Source organism: Temnothorax americanus, unplaced genomic scaffold (genome assembly GCF_048541705.1).
Source record: "Temnothorax americanus isolate GAGA-0224 unplaced genomic scaffold, ASM4854170v1 Scaffold82, whole genome shotgun sequence".
Taxonomy (NCBI): domain Eukaryota; kingdom Metazoa; phylum Arthropoda; class Insecta; order Hymenoptera; family Formicidae; genus Temnothorax; species Temnothorax americanus.
Window position 1 is genome coordinate 440,794 of NW_027509805.1, and position 20,273 is coordinate 461,066.

At 49.7% G+C, this 20,273-nt stretch overlaps 2 protein-coding genes across 2 annotated transcripts; one reads left to right on the forward strand and one right to left on the reverse strand.

Moving 5' to 3' along the window:
• Positions 1–606: 606 nt before the first annotated feature.
• On the forward strand, positions 607–2,016 carry LOC143907489 (uncharacterized). Its single transcript, XM_077424307.1, has one exon. It carries the CDS (start codon positions 607–609, stop codon positions 2,014–2,016), a length of 1,410 nt encoding a protein of 469 aa, XP_077280433.1.
• Positions 2,017–13,013: 10,997 nt separating this feature from the next.
• LOC143907481 (uncharacterized) lies at positions 13,014–17,802 on the reverse strand. Its single transcript, XM_077424297.1, has 2 exons — positions 17,668–17,802; positions 13,014–17,583 (listed from the first exon to the last, which is right to left on the reverse strand). The coding sequence occupies exon 2, from the start codon at positions 17,520–17,522 to the stop codon at positions 15,003–15,005; it is 2,520 nt and encodes an 839-aa protein (XP_077280423.1). The 5' UTR covers positions 17,523–17,583; positions 17,668–17,802; the 3' UTR covers positions 13,014–15,002.
• Positions 17,803–20,273: the final 2,471 nt, after the last annotated feature.

A 20,273-nucleotide genomic window follows, 5' to 3' on the forward strand; every position in this document is an offset into this window, starting at 1 on the left:
CACAATCTGTCGGGTTACGACGCGCATTTCATCATCGAGAAAATCGCGAACGATTTCGAGGGCAAGGTCGAGCTCCTGCCGCTTACGAAGGAAACCTACATATCGTTCTCGAAGACCGTTAAGGAGACGCAGACGGATGGGACATGGGATCGGTACGTTAAGCTACGATTCGTGGACTCGTACAAATTTTTAGCCGCGAGTATCGAAACTTTGGCGTCCTATCTGAGCAAGTACAAGCTGAGAATAACGCGCTCGGAGTACGCGGATTTGAGCATGCAGGATCTTGATCTGCTCACTCGCAAGGGAGTATTTCCGTACGAGTACGTTGACAGCCTGGACAAGTTGCGGGAGACCGAGCTTCCACCGCGCGAGGTCTTTTACAGCTCCCTGACCGACGAGACCGCGAGCGAGAGCGACTACGAGCACGCGACGAGGGTCTGGCAACGTCTTCGCGTGCGAGATCTCGGGGAGTACAGCGATTTCTATCTCAAGACCGACGTGTTTCTTTTGGCGGATATCTTTGAAAAATTTCGGGACACGTGTATGGCGAGTTACGGGCTCGATCCCGCGTATTATTATACGTTGCCGGGGTACACGTGAGACGCAATGCTGAAATACACCGGCGTGCGTTTCGAGCTGCTCACCGACATCGACCTGGTGCTGTTCGTGGAATGTGGAATACGCGGCGGCCTCAGTCAATGTTCGCTCAGGTACGCGCGAGCTAACAACAGGCACGTACCGACATACGATTCGTCCCAGCTCGATACGTATCTTATGTATTACAACGTGAACAATCTGTACGGCTGGGCTATGTGCGAATCGCTGCCGTACGCGAATTTCCAGTGGCTCGACGACCCTGAGAATTTTGACGTGACGACCGTGCCACCGAACGGCGATGTCGGTTACGTTCTGGAGGTGGATCTCGAGTATCCTGGTGACCTGGTGACCTGGTACGACGCCCACGCGGACCTGCCGTTGTGCCCAACGCGCGATAAACCGCCCGGTAAGCGGCAGGAGAAACTGCTCGCCACGCTCTACGACAAATCGCGCTACGTGACGCACTATCGAAATCTGCAGCAATGTCTGCGACTGGGTTTGCGACTGACGCGAGTTTGTCGCGTTCTGCGATTCACCCAGTCACCTTGGCTTCGCGGCTACATCAAGCTGAACACAACGTTCAGGACTCGCGCGAGCAACGAGTTCGAACGAAATATGTACAAACTGATGAACAATGCCGTCTTCGGTAAGACGATGAAGAACGTGCGCGATCACGTGGACGTGCGTCTCGTGACGCGATGGGAGGGCAGGTACGGCGCGGAGGCGATGATCGCCAGACCGAACTTTCACAGCAGGAGCGTCTTCTCGAAGAATCTCGTCGCGATCGAGCTGCGAAGGCTCGAGGTGAAATTCAACAAGCCGGTCTACGTGGGAATGTGTATTCTTGAGATATCCAAGACGCGCCTCTACGAGTTTCACTACGACTACATGGCGCCGCTCTATCGCGACCGGTGTCGAATTCTTTACACCGATACCGACAGTCTGATCTATTCGCTGGAGTGCGAAGACGCGTACGAGCTTATGAGACGCGACTTAGACAGATTCGACACGAGCGATTACGCGGAAAATAACGCGCACGGTATGCCGCGCGTCAACGCGAAGGTGCCAGGTTTGATGAAGGACGAGAACAACGGCGCGATCATGATGGAGTTCGTGGGCCTCAGAGCGAAGATGTACGCTTACAAGGTACTCGGATGCGACGACACCAAGAGTATAAAGGGCGTCAAGAGAAACGTAGTCGCTAAGAGGATCACGTTCGAGGATTACGTGGCGTGCCTGCGAAACGCGCGCGAGCTGAAAACGCACCAGTCGTGTATACGTTCGTGTCTGCACGACGTTTTCACCGTGTCGGAGCAGAAACCTGCTCTCAGTCCGCACGACGACAAGCGATGCGTGAGGTTGGACAGCGTGGAAACGCTTCCCTGGGGACATTACGGAATACCGTTTGTAAAAAAATAAAAATGAAACAATATCATACGTTTCCTAAAAATTGTATTATTGTAAGATCAATACGTAGAAAAAATACCGATGAATATGTATACTTTTTCGACGTTTCTGATACATCGAGTCAATCGGAAACGGACGAAGTCAGTGAAGTTACAATTGCATCTCAACCGGCAAGTGGATCTATGAAAGTGGAAAGCCGAATATAGATTAGTTGTTAGTGTAATTTTTATAAGTTAGATTTACTGCCTGAGTGAATGTCAGTAATCACGTCATTCTTCATTCTGTAACTTATGTTGCATATTGTAGATATTTCACAATTGTTTTTTTTTTCATATTACTCGTATAACATATTTGTATTTTTTTTCGTATAACATATTTGTATTCTTTCGTATTGCTCGTTTTTTCTCTACGTGAAAAAAAAAAACAACGAACGATGTCGTTCCTCTTCACACGCGCCTATTCCACAATTTCCACAATGTACATTACGAGCTACCGAGTGCGCAAAAATGGTCGGTCGCGAGAACGCGATGAACAGTGCGTACCGTGGAATGCGTAAAAAAGGTCGGTCGCGATACCTCTTAATTGAACAAACAGAGAAACGGCGAACGATTGACGAGAGAGCGAGACGGGGAAGGAGCGATAACGCGGAGACGCTTGAGCGCGAATGACCCGACGAGCCGCTGCGGCGCGAGTGAGCGATAACGCGAGGTGCGGTTACGAGCGATAACGCCAGTTGTTCTAATAATGTTTTTTCTTTTTTCTATTTTTTTTAAGTATTGTATAAATATAAATAACACTTTTATAAATAATGAAAACTTTTTTATGCAGCATACGGATATTATAACATAAATTTATACGACTACATGCAACATAAATTATTTTACTGTAAACACCCACTTTTTATAATTACTAGACACTACAGACGCGCGCTATTTAGCTTTAACGTTATGCTATTACTATTACACTACAGACGCGCGCGCTATTTAGCTTTAACGTTATGCTATTACTATTACACTACAGACGCGCGCGCTATTTAGCTTTAACGTTATGCTATTACTATTACACTACAGACGCGCGCGCTATTTAGCTTTAACGTTATGCTATTACTATTACACTACAGACGCGCGCTATTTAGCTTTAACGTTATGCTATTACTATTACACTATTAACCCACCTTGATACACACACAACTGACAAAATATACAATGACAGCTGCAAATAAAGTAAGCGCAGCAAGAGAACCAATCGGCATCGCGGAAAAGTGACAATAATACCTACGACATGCCCTTTTTAGAAGAGGAGTCACTATATAATTATCTATCTCCGATCCGCTGATATTTCGCGTGGCACTTCGATCCTTGCGTGACGCGACCAAAATTCAGAATTAAACGATTTTATATTTATAATAATGATGAGAGATCGCATTAATAATATTAACCTCGCGACACGACGCGAGCTGTCACATCATGACACACACGAAGCACTACACGCACGAAACTCGCCACACTCCGCGATGACAGTCCCTCACGGGATGAAGCAAGCTCGCGGCGCGGCAATCAATCGAGATAGCCAATCGGCATCGCGGAAAAGAGGCTTCAATTTTACAATACAAAAGAAATTCACTCAGGTAACACGCCCTTTTTTTTAAAGTGGATGTAAACATATCCTTCTAACTTCACTTTTCAAAAATTATTATTTGCAACGTAAAATATATAGGTAAAAACAATACTTTTATTTATGCTCATTCGCTATTTGTAACTATCTTTCTGTCTATTCCAACTAACCCATTCTTTAGTCGCTAAATGTCGAAATATAAGGAGAAATTCGCGGTTAATTTTTTTGGCGTATTCCAAACTCGTTGAATTGTGAGTGCCGCAACGCTCATCAAAGCTGGCTGTGATATGAGCATCATTACATCAGCATATTACAACCACTTTGTGAGCAACGCGATCACGCTTTCCTCCTTGCAGTCGAGGATACAATCTCCAGAACGTCTCGCATGTTACATCCTTTCGCGTTTCCGCACGGTGTAAATGGAGAGGGCGATGCGTAAAACGGCAATCGAAATCGTGAAAAATGGCTGTGATATGAAATTCAGAGGAGCAACACGCCAAAATATATTTGGCAATAGAAAAACCTCCAATTCGATTGGCGATCGGCGATTCCGATTTTCGCGACAGATCAGATATCTCGTTACGTCGACTCTCCACAAATCCGATCTGCAACAATTCCTCACGAGCGGCTCGCTTATTTTTACAATCGGTTTTCTAATTTTATAATTAAACACTGGTTTGCAAAGTTCTACGTACTCGTCGCTTATACCGCATTTAAAAAACAACTTATTCCCGTTCCGATCGGTTCGCACCACTCTCTCACGATACATTTGTCAATCCGCGTCACCGTATGCCGCGCCGTCGCGAGCAAAACACATTTTATACGCGTTCGTTATCTCAACGTTGTCTTTCCTCGGAAAAAACGACGACCGCTCGCCGCGTCGTTCGAGAAAAACAAAAGGAAGATGTGACGACAGCGACCTTGAACGAGTTCGGACGCGCGATAAAAAATATTATTCGCGAAACGTACGGTTTGGGTGAACGAAGAGAGCGGTATCGTCTCTCTCAGTCTCTCTCGATACAACGAGGCTGGTCGGAAAAACCGCGTCCGGCCCGTTGAGACGATAAAGCGCGCGATCGACGCTCCCCCTCGCGGGAGGACGACTCGCGATTCTCGCCGTTTTGGGGAAAGAGTCGCGGGAGGACGACTCTTTCCCCAAAACGGCGAGAATCGCGAGTCGTCCTCCCGCGAGGGGGAGCGTCGATCGCGCGCTTTTTCGTCTCAACGGGCCGGACGCGGTTTTTCCGACCAGCCTCGTTGTATCGAGAGAGACTGAGAGAGACGCGGGGAAAGAGTCGCGGGAGGACGACTCTTTCCCCAAAACGGCGAGAATCGCGAGTCGTCCCCCCGCGAGGGGGAGCGTCGATCGCGCGCTTTTTCGTCTCAACGGGCCGGACGCGGTTTTTCCGACCAGCCTCGTTGTATCGAGAGAGACTGAGAGAGACGATACCGCTCTCTTCGTTCACCCAAACCGTACGTTTCGCGAATAATATTTTTTATCGCGCGTCCGAACTCGTTCAAGGTCGCTGTCGTCACATCCTCCTTTTGTTTTTCTCGATCGACGCGGCGAGCGGTCGTCGTTTTTTCCGGGGAAAGACAACGTTGAGATAACGAACGCGTATAAAATGAGTTTTGCTCGCGACGGCGCGGCATACGGTGACGCGGATTGACAAATGTATCGTGAGAGAGTGGTGCGAACCGATCGGAACGGGAATAAGTTGTTTTTTAAATGCGGTATGAGCGACGAGTACGTAGAACTTTGCAAACCGGTGTTTATTTATAAAATTAGAAAACCGATTGTAAAAATAAGCGAGCCGCTCGTGAGGAATTGTTGCAGATCGGATTTGTGGAGAGTCGACGTAACGAGATATCTGATCCGTCGCGAAAATCGGAATCGCCGATCGCCAATCGAATTGGAGGTTTTTCTATTGCCAAATATATTTTGGCGTGTTGCTCCTCTGAATTTCATATCACAGCCATTTTTGACGATTTCGATTGCCGTTTTACGCATCGCCCTCTCCGTTTACACCGTGCGGAAACGCGAAAGGATGTAACATGCGAGACGTTCTGGAGATTGTATCCTCGACTGCAAGGAGGAAAGCGTGCTCGCGTTGCTCACAAAGTGGTTGTAATATGCTGATGTAATGATGCTCATATCACAGCCAGCTTTGATGAGCGTTGCGGCACTCACAATTCAACGAGTTTGGAATACGCCAAAAAAATTAACCGCGAATTTCTCCCTATATTTCGACATTTAGCGACTAAGGAATGGGTTAGTTGGAACAGACAAAAAGATAGTTACAAATAACGAATGAGCATAAATAAAAGTGTGGCGGTCTCCCGACCGCACAATCAAGACGGTACGCGCGCCGCGCGCGCGCCCACCAAGCGCGTGGGCCAGACTACGGCCCGCGAAGCTATACGAAAGCGCCGCCGACAGGTGGCAGACTTTTTCGCGTTTCAGTTCCCGACAGGGAAGAATAAAAGGCCATACGGCGACGGCCTAGACAGCTTTCGACTGATCTTCGGCTCATAGCCGAGAACAGGAGAAGCATTTTGGTAACCGATTTCGCCGTCACCTTGCCGCCGCCGAAGCTACGGCCACCACCGAGACGAGCTGCGCCACTTCGCCTGCCGCTACCGCCACAACCTCAGCGGCCCCTATACTACCGCCCAGGCCAACCGTGGAAGCTCGTCCAGCTCCAGCTCTTGCCGGTGCGACTGACTCGTCCTCCACGTGCGCTCATCACAACGTGGGACGTACGAGTTCGGCGCTACACGTCTCCACGACTATCGTGGACGGTGCCTCCACTCCTGTCGCCGCTGCCACCGTCACCCTCCGAGCGGGTACACCAGGGGACGCAGACCATCCCGCCTGCGCGAGTACACCGAGGCGTGCAGCACCAGCCATCACGCGGCACTCAGGAAGTGCAGACGGACACGGAGTGGGAGGTCACCTCCTCCCAAGGGACGCTGACCGAGGAGCCAGCGGCACTCCTATCGGAGTCGACACCGACTGCGAAGCCGGAGCAGTCCCTCACACCACCGGGGACACTGCCGGCGTGGCGGAAGTTCAGCTCCTTCCGGAGGACCACGACGCAGCCGAGCATCATCTGGCATGAGCGACTCCGCGACTAGGAGGAGAAGAAACCAATCGGCCCTTTTCAGGGCCGCCTCCACGGCCCTTCTCAGGGCCTTCTTCAGCACACTGACACACCGACATCTGTGTAACAGGACCTAGAATAAACGACCTATTTATGGTACACCTCTGTCTCTCAGCTCACTCGGCGATCCCTCTCTCGCTACGACATATCCTCTGCGAAGGGCACGCGACGCCCCAGCGTAAGTGGCTAGCGCCCACAAATTGGTGACCCCGACGTCGGAGAGGAAGACCAATGTCAAGAGCGAACCATACAGTGGAGATAGAGAGCGACGACGACTACAAAGAAATGGAGGAATTCAACGCGAAGAGAGTGTCAATACGAATTCCCCCTTTCTGGCCGGAAGAACCCGAGCTTTGGTTCGCACAACTAGAGGGACAATTCGCCCTATGCGAGATCAAAGAAGACAATGCCAAGTACGCATACGTCATCTCGCGAATCCAGCCGAAAGAAGCCAAGGAAATCAAAGATGTCATCACACATCCCCCGGCAGAGCATAAATACGAGGCAATCAAGAAGGCGCTGATCCAGAGGCTCACGGACTCACAGGGACAACGGATCAGACAGCTACTAGAGCACGAGGAGCTAGGAGACAGGAAGCCATCGCAGTTTCTCCGGCACTTATCGACACTAGTCGGGACCACCGTCTCGAACGAACTCCTACGAACGCTCTGGTTAGGGCGACTACCCCCACAAACACAAGCTATCTTGGCTACACGAACGGAAGATAGACTAGAGGATGTAGCGGACCAGGCTGACCGAATACACGAGGTCAACAGCAAAGCGCTCGTCCTGGCGACAACCGCGCCAACGCCCACAAGTACAACCGCAAACACCGACGAGGCACAAGGGGACGCGCTGAGCAAACAAAAAGCAGCGCTCACTCTGCAAGTGGAGAAGATGGTCAAATCCATTCAAGCACAAGGCAAAAACCGCCAGAGAAATCGCAGCCGAAGCCGCCAACGCAGCAAGACACCTCGCCGAGACGGGGTGTGCTACTATCACCGCCGTTTCGGAGCGGAGGCACAGAAGTGTACTCAACCGTGCACATTCAAGGCGGAAAACAAGGAGGGCAGTCATTGAGGGCGGCCAATGACAACAGCCCCGGATCCCGCCGCCTGTACGTCACAGATCGCACGACCCAGAAGAGATACCTCATAGACACCGGATCAGACGTCAGCGTATCTCCCTACATCAGTACTCAGGGAGAGAGAAAAGCAGGAGCTTATCAACTCTTCGCGGCGAACGGATCCGTAATAGAAACATATGGATTCACCACTCTGCAACCAGATTTCGGATTAAGAAGAGCACACCCGTGGCGATTCATCGTCGCGGACGTAACAGTACCGATAATCGGGTCAGACTTCTTGTCACACTATCACCTGCTACCGGACGTAAGAAATAAGAAGCTAATCGACGGGCAGACAGGACTCGCGGCGCCCGGATCCACTGGCACGAACAATCTGACATCAATAAAGACACTGAGGATAGAAACGGGATATCATGATATCCTGGCCAAGTATCCAGGGATCATGAACCCCAGCACCAAGGCCAAGCTAGGAAGGCATAGCACTACACATCACATTAAAACAACACAAGGTCAACCAGAGGCCTGCCGTCCACGCCGACTGGCTCCGGACAAACTCCAAGCGGCCAAAACGGAGTTCAATCTCCTGCTACAAAAAGGGATAATAAGACCTTCAAAAAGCCCATGGGCATCACCACTGCACATGGTACCGAAAGGAAACGGCACATGGCGAGCCTGCGGAGACTACCGCGAAGTAAACGCAAGGACAGAGGCCCACAGGTACCCGGTACCTCACATTGAAGATTTTGCGCAAACTTTTCACGGGAAGAGGATCTTCAGCACATTGGACCTCGTACGGGCATACAACCAAATACCCGTAAACCCGGACGACATACCAAAAACGGCGATCACTACGCCCTTCGGTTTATTTGAGTACCTCTACATGTCATTCGGACTTTGCAACGCAGCACAGACGTTTCAGAGGTTTATAGACGAAATACTGAGGGGCCTCAACTTCTGTTATGCCTACATCGACGACATCATCGTAGCATCCGACACGGAAGAAGAACACAGAGATCACCTACGCCAATTGTTCGAAAGATTAGAACAGTACGGAATAAAGGTCAATCCGGCAAAATGCGTATTCGGCGCGAAACAAGTAAAGTTCCTGGGATACCTGGTATCAGCCGAGGGTACCACACCACTACCAGAGAAAGTAGAGGCAATCCGGAAATTCCCCAAACCTCAGAACATAAAGCAGCTACGACGATTCCTGGGCACGATAAACTTTTACCGCCGTTTCATTCCAGGCGCAGCAAAGGATCAAGCCCTGTTGAACGAGATGCTCAAGGGGCCTTAGATGAAAGGCAAAATACCAGTCCCATGGACAACGGAAACGGAACAGGCTTTCCAGAGCTGCAAGGATAGCCTATCTCGAGCCACCGTACTGGCACATCCGGACCCGAAAACAGAACTAGCAGTTACGACAGACGCCTCAGAGATGGCAATAGGAGCAGTAATGCAGCAGAGAACGGACAAGGGATGGCAGCCACTCGCATTCCTGAGTAAGAAGCTCAACCGCGCACAGACAAAGTACAGCCCGTACGATCGCGAGCTCCTAGGGATATACACGGCAATAAAACACTTCAGACACATGCTTGAAGGAAGGGATTTCGTGGTATACACCGACCACAAGCCGTTGACATACGCCCTCAACCAGGATCCTCTACGCAGCTCACCACGGCAGACACGACACCTCGAATATATCGCACAGTTCACCACGGACATACGACATGTGTCAGGAAAAGACAATGTCGTAGCCGACGCATTATCGAGGGTGGATGCAGTACACCAGGCCATCGACTTCGAAGCACTGGCCAGATCACAGAAGGAAGAACCAGAAACAAAAGAGCTAAAAGAGAACAGCAAATCACTTAGGCTCACAGAGATTCCCGTCCCAGGAAGCAAGACGACCATACTATGCGACACGTCCACGCCAACAGCCCGACCTTACGTGACAAAGCCATATAGACAGCAGGTCTTTCAATCCCTGCATGGCTTGTCGCACCCAGGAACGAAGGCAACGGCCAGGATGGTAGCAGAGCGATACGTATGGCCGGGGATCTAGAGAGATTGCAAGCAGTGGGCACAAGCATGCACTCATTGCCAGAAATCTAAGATTACCCGACACAACAACTCGCCAGTTGGGAACTTCAGGGCTCCGACGAGGAGATTCGAACACATACACGTCGACCTGGTGGGGCCTTTTCCGATGTCGAAAGAATACAAGTATTGCCTGACCATCATCGACCGATTCACACGATGGCCAGAAGCAATCCCGGTGCCCGACATAACGGCAGAAACAGTAGCCGAACACATATTTAGAGAATGGATAGCGAGATACGGCACTCCGACCAGGATAACAACGGACCAAGGACGCCAGTTTGAAGCAGACCTCTTCCGGAGATTAACACGCTTGACTGGATCCAATCACATCCGGACAACAGCCTACCACCCAGCAGCTAACGGGATGGTAGAGAGATTTCATCGACAGATGAAGGCAGCTATAAAGTGCCATGAAACCACACACTGGACCGAAGTATTACCAGTAGTACTAATGGGCATCAGGGCAGCTTGGAAGGAGGACCTAAACGCATCACCAGCGGAACTAGTGTTTGGAGAATCAATCCGCTTACTAGGACAATTCCTAAGCACGCAAGAGACAACAAGTACAGCAGACACAGACGACCTGATAACGAGATTGAAGCAGACGATAGATCGGCTAAGACCGAAAATCAAACGCCATGGTCAGAGGTCTACATTTGTCTTCAAAAACATGCAAACAACGCCAAGAGTGTTCCTAAGGCATGACGCACCACATGGGGCATTGCAACCTCCGTATGACGGCCCATACGATGTTGTAAACCGAGGTGAAAAAACCTTCAAACTGAAAATTAATGGTAGAACTATCAATGTGTCAATAGATCGCATCAAACCAGCCTACACCTTGGAGGAGGACAGTCACAGCCAAACAGCCAAGGAAGACGAGAAGGCAGAGCAAAAGGATCAACCAACCACAGAGGTCAAAACCAGAGCCGGGAGAACATCAAGGCCTCCGGTCCGATTCAACCTCGCCTAACCCAGGCTCACCCTCAACCAGGGGGGTACTGTGGCAGTCTCCCGACCGCACAATCAAGACGGTACGCGCGCCGCGCGCGCGCCCACCAAGCGCGTGGGCCAGACTACGGCCCGCGAAGCTATACGAAAGCGCCGCCGACAGGTGGCAGACTTTTTCGCGTTTCAGTTCCCGACAGGGAAGAATAAAAGGCCACACGGCGACGGCCTAGACAGCTTTCGACTGCTCTTCGGCTCATAGCCGAGAACAGGAGAAGCATTTTGGTAACCGATTTCGCCGTCACCTTGCCGCCGCCGAAGCTACGGCCACCACCGAGACGAGCTGCGCCACTTCGCCTGCCGCTACCGCCACAACCTCAGCGGCCCCTATACTACCGCCCAGGCCAACCGTGGAAGCTCGTCCAGCTCCAGCTCTTGCCGGTGCGACTGACTCGTCCTCCACGTGCGCTCATCACAACGTGGGACGTACGAGTTCGGCGCTACACGTCTCCACGACTATCGTGGACGGTGCCTCCACTCCTGTCGCCGCTGCCACCGTCACCCTCCGAGCGGGTACACCAGGGGACGCAGACCATCCCGCCTGCGCGAGTACACCGAGGCGTGCAGCACCAGCCATCTCGCGGCACTCAGGAAGTGCAGACGGACACGGAGTGGGAGGTCACCTCCTCCCAAGGGACGCAGACCGAGGAGCCAGCGGCACTCCTATCGGAGTCGACACCGACTGCGAAGCCGGAGCAGTCCCTCACACCACCGGGGACACCGCCGGCGTGGCGGAAGTTCAGCTCCTTCCGGAGGACCACGACGCAGCCGAGCATCATCTGGCGTGAGCGACTCCGCGACTAGGAGGAGAAGAAACCAATCGGCCCTTTTCAGGGCCGCCTCCACGGCCCTTCTCAGGGCCTTCTTCAGCACACTGACACACCGACATCTGTATAACAGGTCCTAGAATAAACGACCTATTTATTGTACACTTCTGTCTCTCAGCTCACTCGGCGATCCCTCTCTCGCTACGACATATCCTCTGCGAAGGGCACGCGACGCCCCAGCGTAAGTGGCTAGCGCCCACAAAAGTATTGTTTTTACCTATATATTTTACGTTGCAAATAATAATTTTTGAAAAGTGAAGTTAGAAGGATATGTTTACATCCACTTTAAAAAAAAGGGCGTGTTACCAGAGTGAATTTCGTTTGTATCGTAAAATTGAAGCCTCTTTTCCGCGATGCCGATTGGCTATCTCGATTGATTGCCGCGCCGCGAGCTTGCTTCATCCCGTGAGGGACTGTCATCGCGGAGTGTGGCGAGTTTCGTGCGTGTAGTGCGTCGTGTGTGTCATGATGTGACAGCTCGCGTCGTGTCGCGAGGTTAATATTATTAATGCGATCTCTCATCATTATTATAAATATAAAATCGTTTAATTCTGAATTTTGGTCGCGTCACGCAAGGATCGAAGTGCCACGCGAAATATCAGCGGATCGGAGATAGGTAATTATATAGTGACTCCTCTTCTAAAAAGGGCATGTCGTAGGTATTGTTGTCACTTTTCCGCGATGCCGATTGGTTCTCTTACTGCGCTTACTTCATTTGCAGCTGTCATTGTATATTTTGTCAGTTGTGTGTGTATCAAGGTGGGTTAATAGTGTAATAGTAATAGCATAACGTTAAAGCTAAATAGCGCGCGTCTGTAGTGTAATAGTAATAGCATAACGTTAAAGCTAAATAGCGCGCGCGTCTGTAGTGTAATAGTAATAGCATAATGTTAAAGCTAAATAGCGCGCGCGTCTATAGTGTAATAGTAATAGCATAACGTTAAAGCTAAATAGCGCGCGCGTCTGTAGTGTAATAGTAATAGCATAACGTTAAAGCTAAATAGCGCGCGCGTCTGTAGTGTAATAGTAATAGCATAACGTTAAAGCTAAATAGCGCGCGTCTGTAGTGTCTAGTAATTATAAAAAGTGGGTGTTTACAGTAAAATAATTTATGTTGCATGTAGTCTGTTCGAAATAAGCGCGCAATACAGCGACAGCGACGCGACGACCGCGGCGACGGAAGCAAAGAGCGCGCTGCTGATCGTCTTCCGCTTGCCGGTCCGCGCTAGCGTAGCAACGATGAGAGAGAGAGAGCGCGCTACTACGACGTCTCTCAATCACGGTTCTCGGTTCGAGTAGCACGTGTCTCGAGAATTAGATATTTGGTTGCGAGAGAATACAGTAGAACGAAATACGTTGTTGTTTTCGAGGAAGTTTGTAAAAAGGTGATCTCTGCGTGCTTACACAGCAAAAGACAAATAGAGAGATTGACTCTGCTTTCGGGATTACATCGAGAGAACGACGATACTGCGCACGTCTGACGAAGGACGGATCCCGCCAAATCTCTGTGGATATCATCGAAACATCGAAGCCCGTTCACGTTCCAGTTACGCCTTCATTTCAACGGCACTAAGAAACGAACATCTACGATAAGTACCAGAAGCAATCTCTTTCCGTGACAAATCGGATAAGCGTGTACCACGCATTTTGCTTAACAGACTTGATCTACCCTTCCGGTATTTATTGGATAATTAGATTTACGACAGATACGTAACCACCATATATGTTAATCGAGATACTCTCGTTTTGCCTTATTCAGATGAATTATACTAAGTATAATATTATCGGTATTAACTTCACTAGATTTGATATAAAAGCGTACCACGTATTAATTCAATATATATTATTACGACGATTCCAAATTACTATATTATAATTAAATAGACATTCTTACTGTAATAACTATTTAGATATTTACTTTTGATTCCCGCAATTAATATCATATGAGATATTCGTCAGCCAACGATATCAAGATTTCGCAAGAATATACGAACGTTATTTGAGCAAAACAAATCCGACCTTGGATATCGGATTACACAAAGCGTCGGTTCTGAGAAGTCGAACCATATAATATTATTTACTACCGTTTCTCATTTAGAAATATAAGATTGTGATTTGGTTTCGAGTAAAATTGATACATAACATAAATATCAGCGTATATTTGATCTGTCCTTCCTTGTCTTATTATAAGAATTAACCCATCTTTCCGTTAGCATTTGCAAAGCAGTCTTCCTGAACGAGCGTCGGTATTCCAAACCTTTTAGCGAACAATAATCGCTCAGTTGAGCAAAGTACATATTTCAAACATAGTCGTATAAATTTATGTTATAATATCCGTATGCTGCATAAAAAAATTTTCATTATTTATAAAAGTGTTATTTATATTTATACAATACGTAAGAAAAAAATAGAAAATAGAAAAAACATTATTAGAACAACTCGCGTTATCGCTCGTAACCGCACCTCGCGTTATCGCTCACTCGCGCCGCAGCGGCTCGTCGGGTCATTCGCGCTGAAGCGTCTCCGCGTTATCGCTCCTTCCCCGTCTCGCTCTCTCGTCAATCGTTCGCCGTTTCTCTGTTTGTTCAATTAAGAGGTACCGCAACCGACCATTTTTACGCATTCGGCGGTACGCACTGTTTATCGCGTTCTCGCGACCGACCATTTTTGCGCACTCGGTAGCTCGTAATGTACACTGTGGAAATTGTGGAATAGGCGCGTGTGAAGAGGAACGACATCGTTCGTTGTTTTTTTTTTTCACGTAGAGAAAAAACGAGCAATACAAAAAAATACAAATATGTTATACAAAAAAAAATACAAATATGTTATACGAGTAATATGATAAAAAAAAAACAATTGTGAAATATCTACAATATTCAACATAAGTTACAGAATGAAGAATGACGTGATTACTGACATTCACTCAGGCAGTAAATCTAACTTATAAACCGATCATAAATCAGATATAAAAAATTACACTAACAACTAATCTATAATCGGCTTTCCATTTTTTTCATAGATCCACTTGCCGGTTGAGATGCAATTGTAACTTCACTGACTTCGTCCGTTTCCGATTGACTCGATGTATCAGAAACGTCGAAAAAGTATACATATTCATCGGTATTTTTTCTACGTATTGATCTTACAATAATACAATTTTTAGAAAACGTATGATATTGTTTTATTTTTATTTTTTTAAAACGGTATTCCGTAATGTCCCCAGGGAAGCGTTTCCACGCTGTCCAACCTCACGCATCGCTTGTCGTCGTGCGGACTGAGAGCAGGTTTCTGCTCCGACACGGTGAAAACGTCGTGCAGGCACGAACGTATACACGACTGGTGCGTTTTCAGCTCGCGCGCGTTTTGCAGGCACGCCACGTAATCCTCGAACGTGATCCTCTTAGCGACTACGTTTCTCTTGACGCCCTTTATACTCTTGGTGTCGTTGCATCCGAGTACCTTGTAAGCGTACATCTTCGCTCTGAGGCCCACGAACTCCATCATGATCGCGCCGTTGTTCTCGTCCTTCATCAAACCTGGCACCTTCGCGTTGACGCGCGGCATACCGTGCGCGTTATTCTCCGCGTAATCGCTCGTGTCGAATCTGTCTAAGTCGCGTCTCATAAGCTCGTACGCGTCTTCGCACTCCAGCGAATAGATCAGACTGTCGGTATCGGTGTAAAGAATTCGACACCGGACGCGATAGAGCGGCGCCATGTAGTCGTAGTGAAACTCGTAGAGGCGCGTCTTGGATATCTCAAGAATACACATTCCCACGTAGACCGGCTTGTTGAATTTCACCTCGAGCCTTCGCAGCTCGATCGCGACGAGATTCTTCGAGAAGACGCTCCTGCTGTAAAAGTTCGGTCTGGCGATTATCGCCTCCGCGCCGTACCTGCCCTCCCATCGCGTCACGAGACGCACGTCCACGTGATCGCGCACGTTCTTCATCGTCTTACCGAAGACGACATTGTTCATCAGTTTGTACATATTTCGTTCAAACTCGTTGCTCGCGCGAGTCCTGAACGTTGTGTTCAGCTTGATGTAGCCGCGAAGCCAAGGTGACTGGGTGAATCGCAGAACGCGACAAACTCGCGTCAGTCGCAAACCCAGTCGCAGACGTTGCTGCAGATTTCGATAGTGCGTCACGTAGCGCGATTTGTCGTAGAGCGTGGCGAGCAGTTTCTCCTGCCGCTTACCGGGCGGTTTATCGCGCGTTGGGCACAACGGCAGGTCCGCGTGGGCGTCGTACAGGTCACCAGGATACTCGAGATCCACCTCCAGAACGTAACCGACATCGCCGTTCGGTGGCACGGTCGTCACGTCAAAATTCTCAGGGTCGTCGAGCCACTGGAAATTCGCGTACGGCAGCGATTCGCACATAGCCCAGCCGTACAGATTGTTCACGTTGTAATACATAAGATACGTATCGGGCTGGGACGAATCGTATGTCGGTACGTGCCTGTTGTTAGCTCGCGCGTACCTGAGCGAACATTGACTGAGGCCGCCGCGTATTCCACATTCCACGAACAGCACCAGGTCGATGTCGGTGAGCAGCTCGAAACGCACGCCGGTGTATCTCAGCATTGCGTCCCACGTGTACCCCGGCAACGTATAATAATACGCGGGATCGAGCCCGTAACTCGCCATACACGTGTCCCGAAATTTTTCAAAGATATCCGCCAGAAGAAGCACGTCGGTCTTGAGATAGAGATCGCTGTACTCCCCGAGATCTCGCACGCGAAGACGTTGCCAGACCATCGTCGCGTGCTCGTAGTCGCTCTCGCTCGCGGTCTCGTCGGTCAGGGAGCTGTAAAAGACCTCGCGCGGTGGAAGCTCGGTCTCCCGCAACTTGTCCAGGCTGTCAACGTACTTGTACGGAAATACTCCCTTGCGAGTGAGCAGATCAAGATCCTGCGTGCTCAAATCCGCGTACTCCAAGCGCGTTATTCTCAGCTTGTACTTGCTCAGATAGGACGCCAAAGTTTCAATACTCGCGGCTAAAAATTTGTACGAGTCCACGAATCGTAGCTTAACGTACCGATCCCATGTCCCATCCGTCTGCGTCTCCTTAACGGTCTTCGAGAACGTTATGTAGGTTTCCTTCGTAAGCGGCAGGAGCTCGACCTTGCCCTCGAAATCGTTCGCGATTTTCTCGATGATGAAATGCGCGTCGTAACCCGACAGATTGTGGAAGAACACGGGAATCACGTACACTTTTCTGTAATTCAGATTGCAACGAACATGCGCCGGACCTCTGTAACGTCCGGTTAGATGACAGTGATCTCGCATGCGTTTGTCCTCCGGTTGGAACACTTTTCGACACACGTGACAATGCGTCGCGCACTGAAATTCGCGTTTCTCGTCCTCCGTAAGTTCTACCATAGATATATTGGTGGAGAATTTAATCTTAGCGCAACGCGCGAGAACGCGAAGCTCGTTAACGAACCACGAAACACAATCCTCGCCGCGACGATATCTGTACGTGGATACGGTATCGTCGTAGGTGCAGCACAGATAGTAACCCAGGCTGAACGGTACGTGACGCTGATAAGCGTATCTCGCCCCCCCTTCGGCATTCTCCCTCTCCCATGGTTCGAGAAGACACTCCAGATCCGCGTACACCACGAAGGGGAGTCGCTCCTTCCTGTCGTGATTGTCGAAAGACAGCCACTTATCGTCCTCGTTTGGAAGAACGATGGCGCAGTCGTTCATTCGACCGCAGTCGACGCTGTGAGCGGCCAACTTTTCGCGCGTATAGAAATAGTGTAGGCATCTGCGAAGTAACGCCATATATTAAATAACATCTCTCTCAGTTCCCTTGTTCCTCAGTTTTTTTTTTTTTTTTTTTTTTACTTACCGATCGCAAACGTGCTTCGCGCAGCGGCTCACGGTCAATTGTGAATTCACCAATCACGATAGATTCTTTATCCAGGCGAAATGACCCCCGTTGAAGACGCCACGCAACGTATCGCGCAGATACAGGAGATTTATGTGTCTATCCCTCTTATCGTCGGTTAACCGCAGAGGCACGATCGCGTTGTCGTCGGCGCCCCGTCCGTACTTATCTTTTTTTCCAATCTCTTCCCGAATGGTGAACACATTGATCGATACGTCATTCTGACGTTCGAACTTTCCGATGTGTTTCAGATCTATGGGGAAGTTTATCCCGTCGAGATTCAGCACCGTCGCGTAATCGGGATACGAGCCGCATCGTTCCGCGTTCCGCTCGGCGGGATACAGAGCCGCGACCACCGCGCGTGCGAAACAGGTGTCCTTCTCCGATCGCACGTTTACCACCGCCTTTTTAAGTCTTATACCTCGCGGTATTTCCATCCAACATCCCACGCGCATGGGATTACACTTGTTCACGTTCACCGTTAGGTTCAGTATTTTAGACAACGCCCATCCGCTATCGCGTTCCTGAAATTCGTCCAACCCTGCTAGAATTGCGTCGCGCACGCGCCTATCGTACCACTCGCTCAAATCGGACGCTTGGAGGAGCTGTTCGTTCCGCGTAACGATACTCTTCACGTCGATCTTATCGTTAGCTACGAATTCTCCATTGAACATGACATTTACCTTCAAACACGTGTGTTTGTTCAAATTGTCCTGCACTTTTTCGAGCACGGTGCCCTTCGCATCCTCGAGAAATCGCGCAGGTTCGATGTACGTCGAGTTCGTCGCAACGCCTGTGAGCACGCGACTTCGGAACGCCGTATCGATCTCGACCCACGAAAATCCTTCGCTGACGCTGCTGCTGCTACCAGCACCCTCACCGTCGAAACCGGCACCCACGGCGCGTTCGAATCGCCGACGCAGATCCTCCCTCGAACCTTCCAGTCGCGCTATTCGAGCCACCAGAGCGGTCACGGCTCCGGCGTTGCCTCGCCCTCCGGGGCGTCCGACTCGACAGCTCTCCCGCAGGAGCTGGAGACACTCGTCGCATCGTCGTCTCCACGCGCGATACCCGTCCGCGTCGCGGACGTCCGCGGCGAGCAATTCGTCGCACTCTTTCTGCATGTCATCCAGAAGAGCCTTTCACCCTCGGGAACACTGAATTTCACTCGATCGAAAAGACAACGAGACCCGTAGGTGTAAATCCTACGTAGCTTCTCTCCTCCGAACACCGTCTGATAATAATGATGATACGTGAGCGGCAATTTACGCGTATAATCGTGCGCCCTAGCGGAATTTACCATCGTCGTCTCTATCCACGCGCGCTCGCGCACAGTTCGCGCTCCAATCTCTCTCCGCAAATGATGAGTCGCCAGATTCCATCGCGCGTCCTCCTTCACCACCACCAACGCACATGCGTTTGACGATAACGACGTTTCGAGTCTCGCCGATTCTTCGTCCGAATCCGACGAGAACGCGGGCATGGGCTCGTAACAGCGCGATTCGCCGTCTGATTCCTCGGGACGAGTAATGACGGTGATCGTTCATTCGCGAGTACGCACATTGCTATTGCTACATTATCACCGCTGTCGGGTCTAAATCAATTAGACGTATAAATACCGTCCTCTATTCTTTTCAAATATATTTGGCAATAGAAAAACCTCCAGTTCGATTGGCGATCGGCGATTCCGATTTCGCGACGGATCAGATATCTCGTTACGTTGACTCTCCACGAATCCGATCTGCAACAATTCCTCACGAGCGGTTCGCTTATTTTTACAATCGGTTTTCTAATTTTAGGATTAAACACCGGTTTGCAAAGTTCTACGTACTCGTCGCTCATACCGCATTAAAAAACAACTTATTCCGGTTCCGATCGGTTCGCACCGCTCTCTCACGATACATTTGTCAATCCGCGTCACCGTATGCCGCGCTGTCGCGAGCAAAACTCATTTTATACGCGTTCGTTATCTCAACGTTTTGGTTTTCCATACCCAGAGATAAACTCTTTCCCCGGAAAAAACGACAATTGCTCGCCGCATTGTTCGAGAAAAACAAAAGGAGGATGTGACGCCGACAGCAACCTTGAACGAGTTCGGACGCGCGATAAAAAATATTATTCGCAAAACGTACGGTTCGGGTGAACGAAGAGAGTGCGGTATCGTCTCTCTCGGTCTCTCTCGATACAACGAGGCTGGTCGGAAAACCACATCCGGTACTATCTTAGTATTATTTTTATCGGATTTTTTTGCTGATTATGACTGCTAGCTTTATATAATTTAACGAGTCGTTTTAGTTCGAGACTGTTTCTCCGTCGCGTAACGTCTTTTCATTTTTTTTTACGATTATGACTCCTCTCGAGCAATTTGTGCCAGTTAGAGGTGTAGTGACTCTGGAGGAACTCCGGGCTGTCGATGCGGGGGAGGAAACCACCCCTCCTGCGCTGGTGGTGCCCGACTGGTTGGATGGGGGCTTTACCTACGCTCGTCCACGTTTCCGCATCGGTCAGCGCGACTTTTTGCCGGGTGGTGATCGGCGTGACCCGCCGGATACTATGGCGTTGTTCAT

Coding starts and splice junctions, on each gene's coding strand:
- LOC143907489 (XM_077424307.1), top strand. CDS start 607: ATGCTGAAATACACCGGCGTGCGTTTCGAGCTGCTCACCGACATCGAC.
- LOC143907481 (XM_077424297.1), bottom strand. CDS start 17,522: ATGAACGACTGCGCCATCGTTCTTCCAAACGAGGACGATAAGTGGCTG.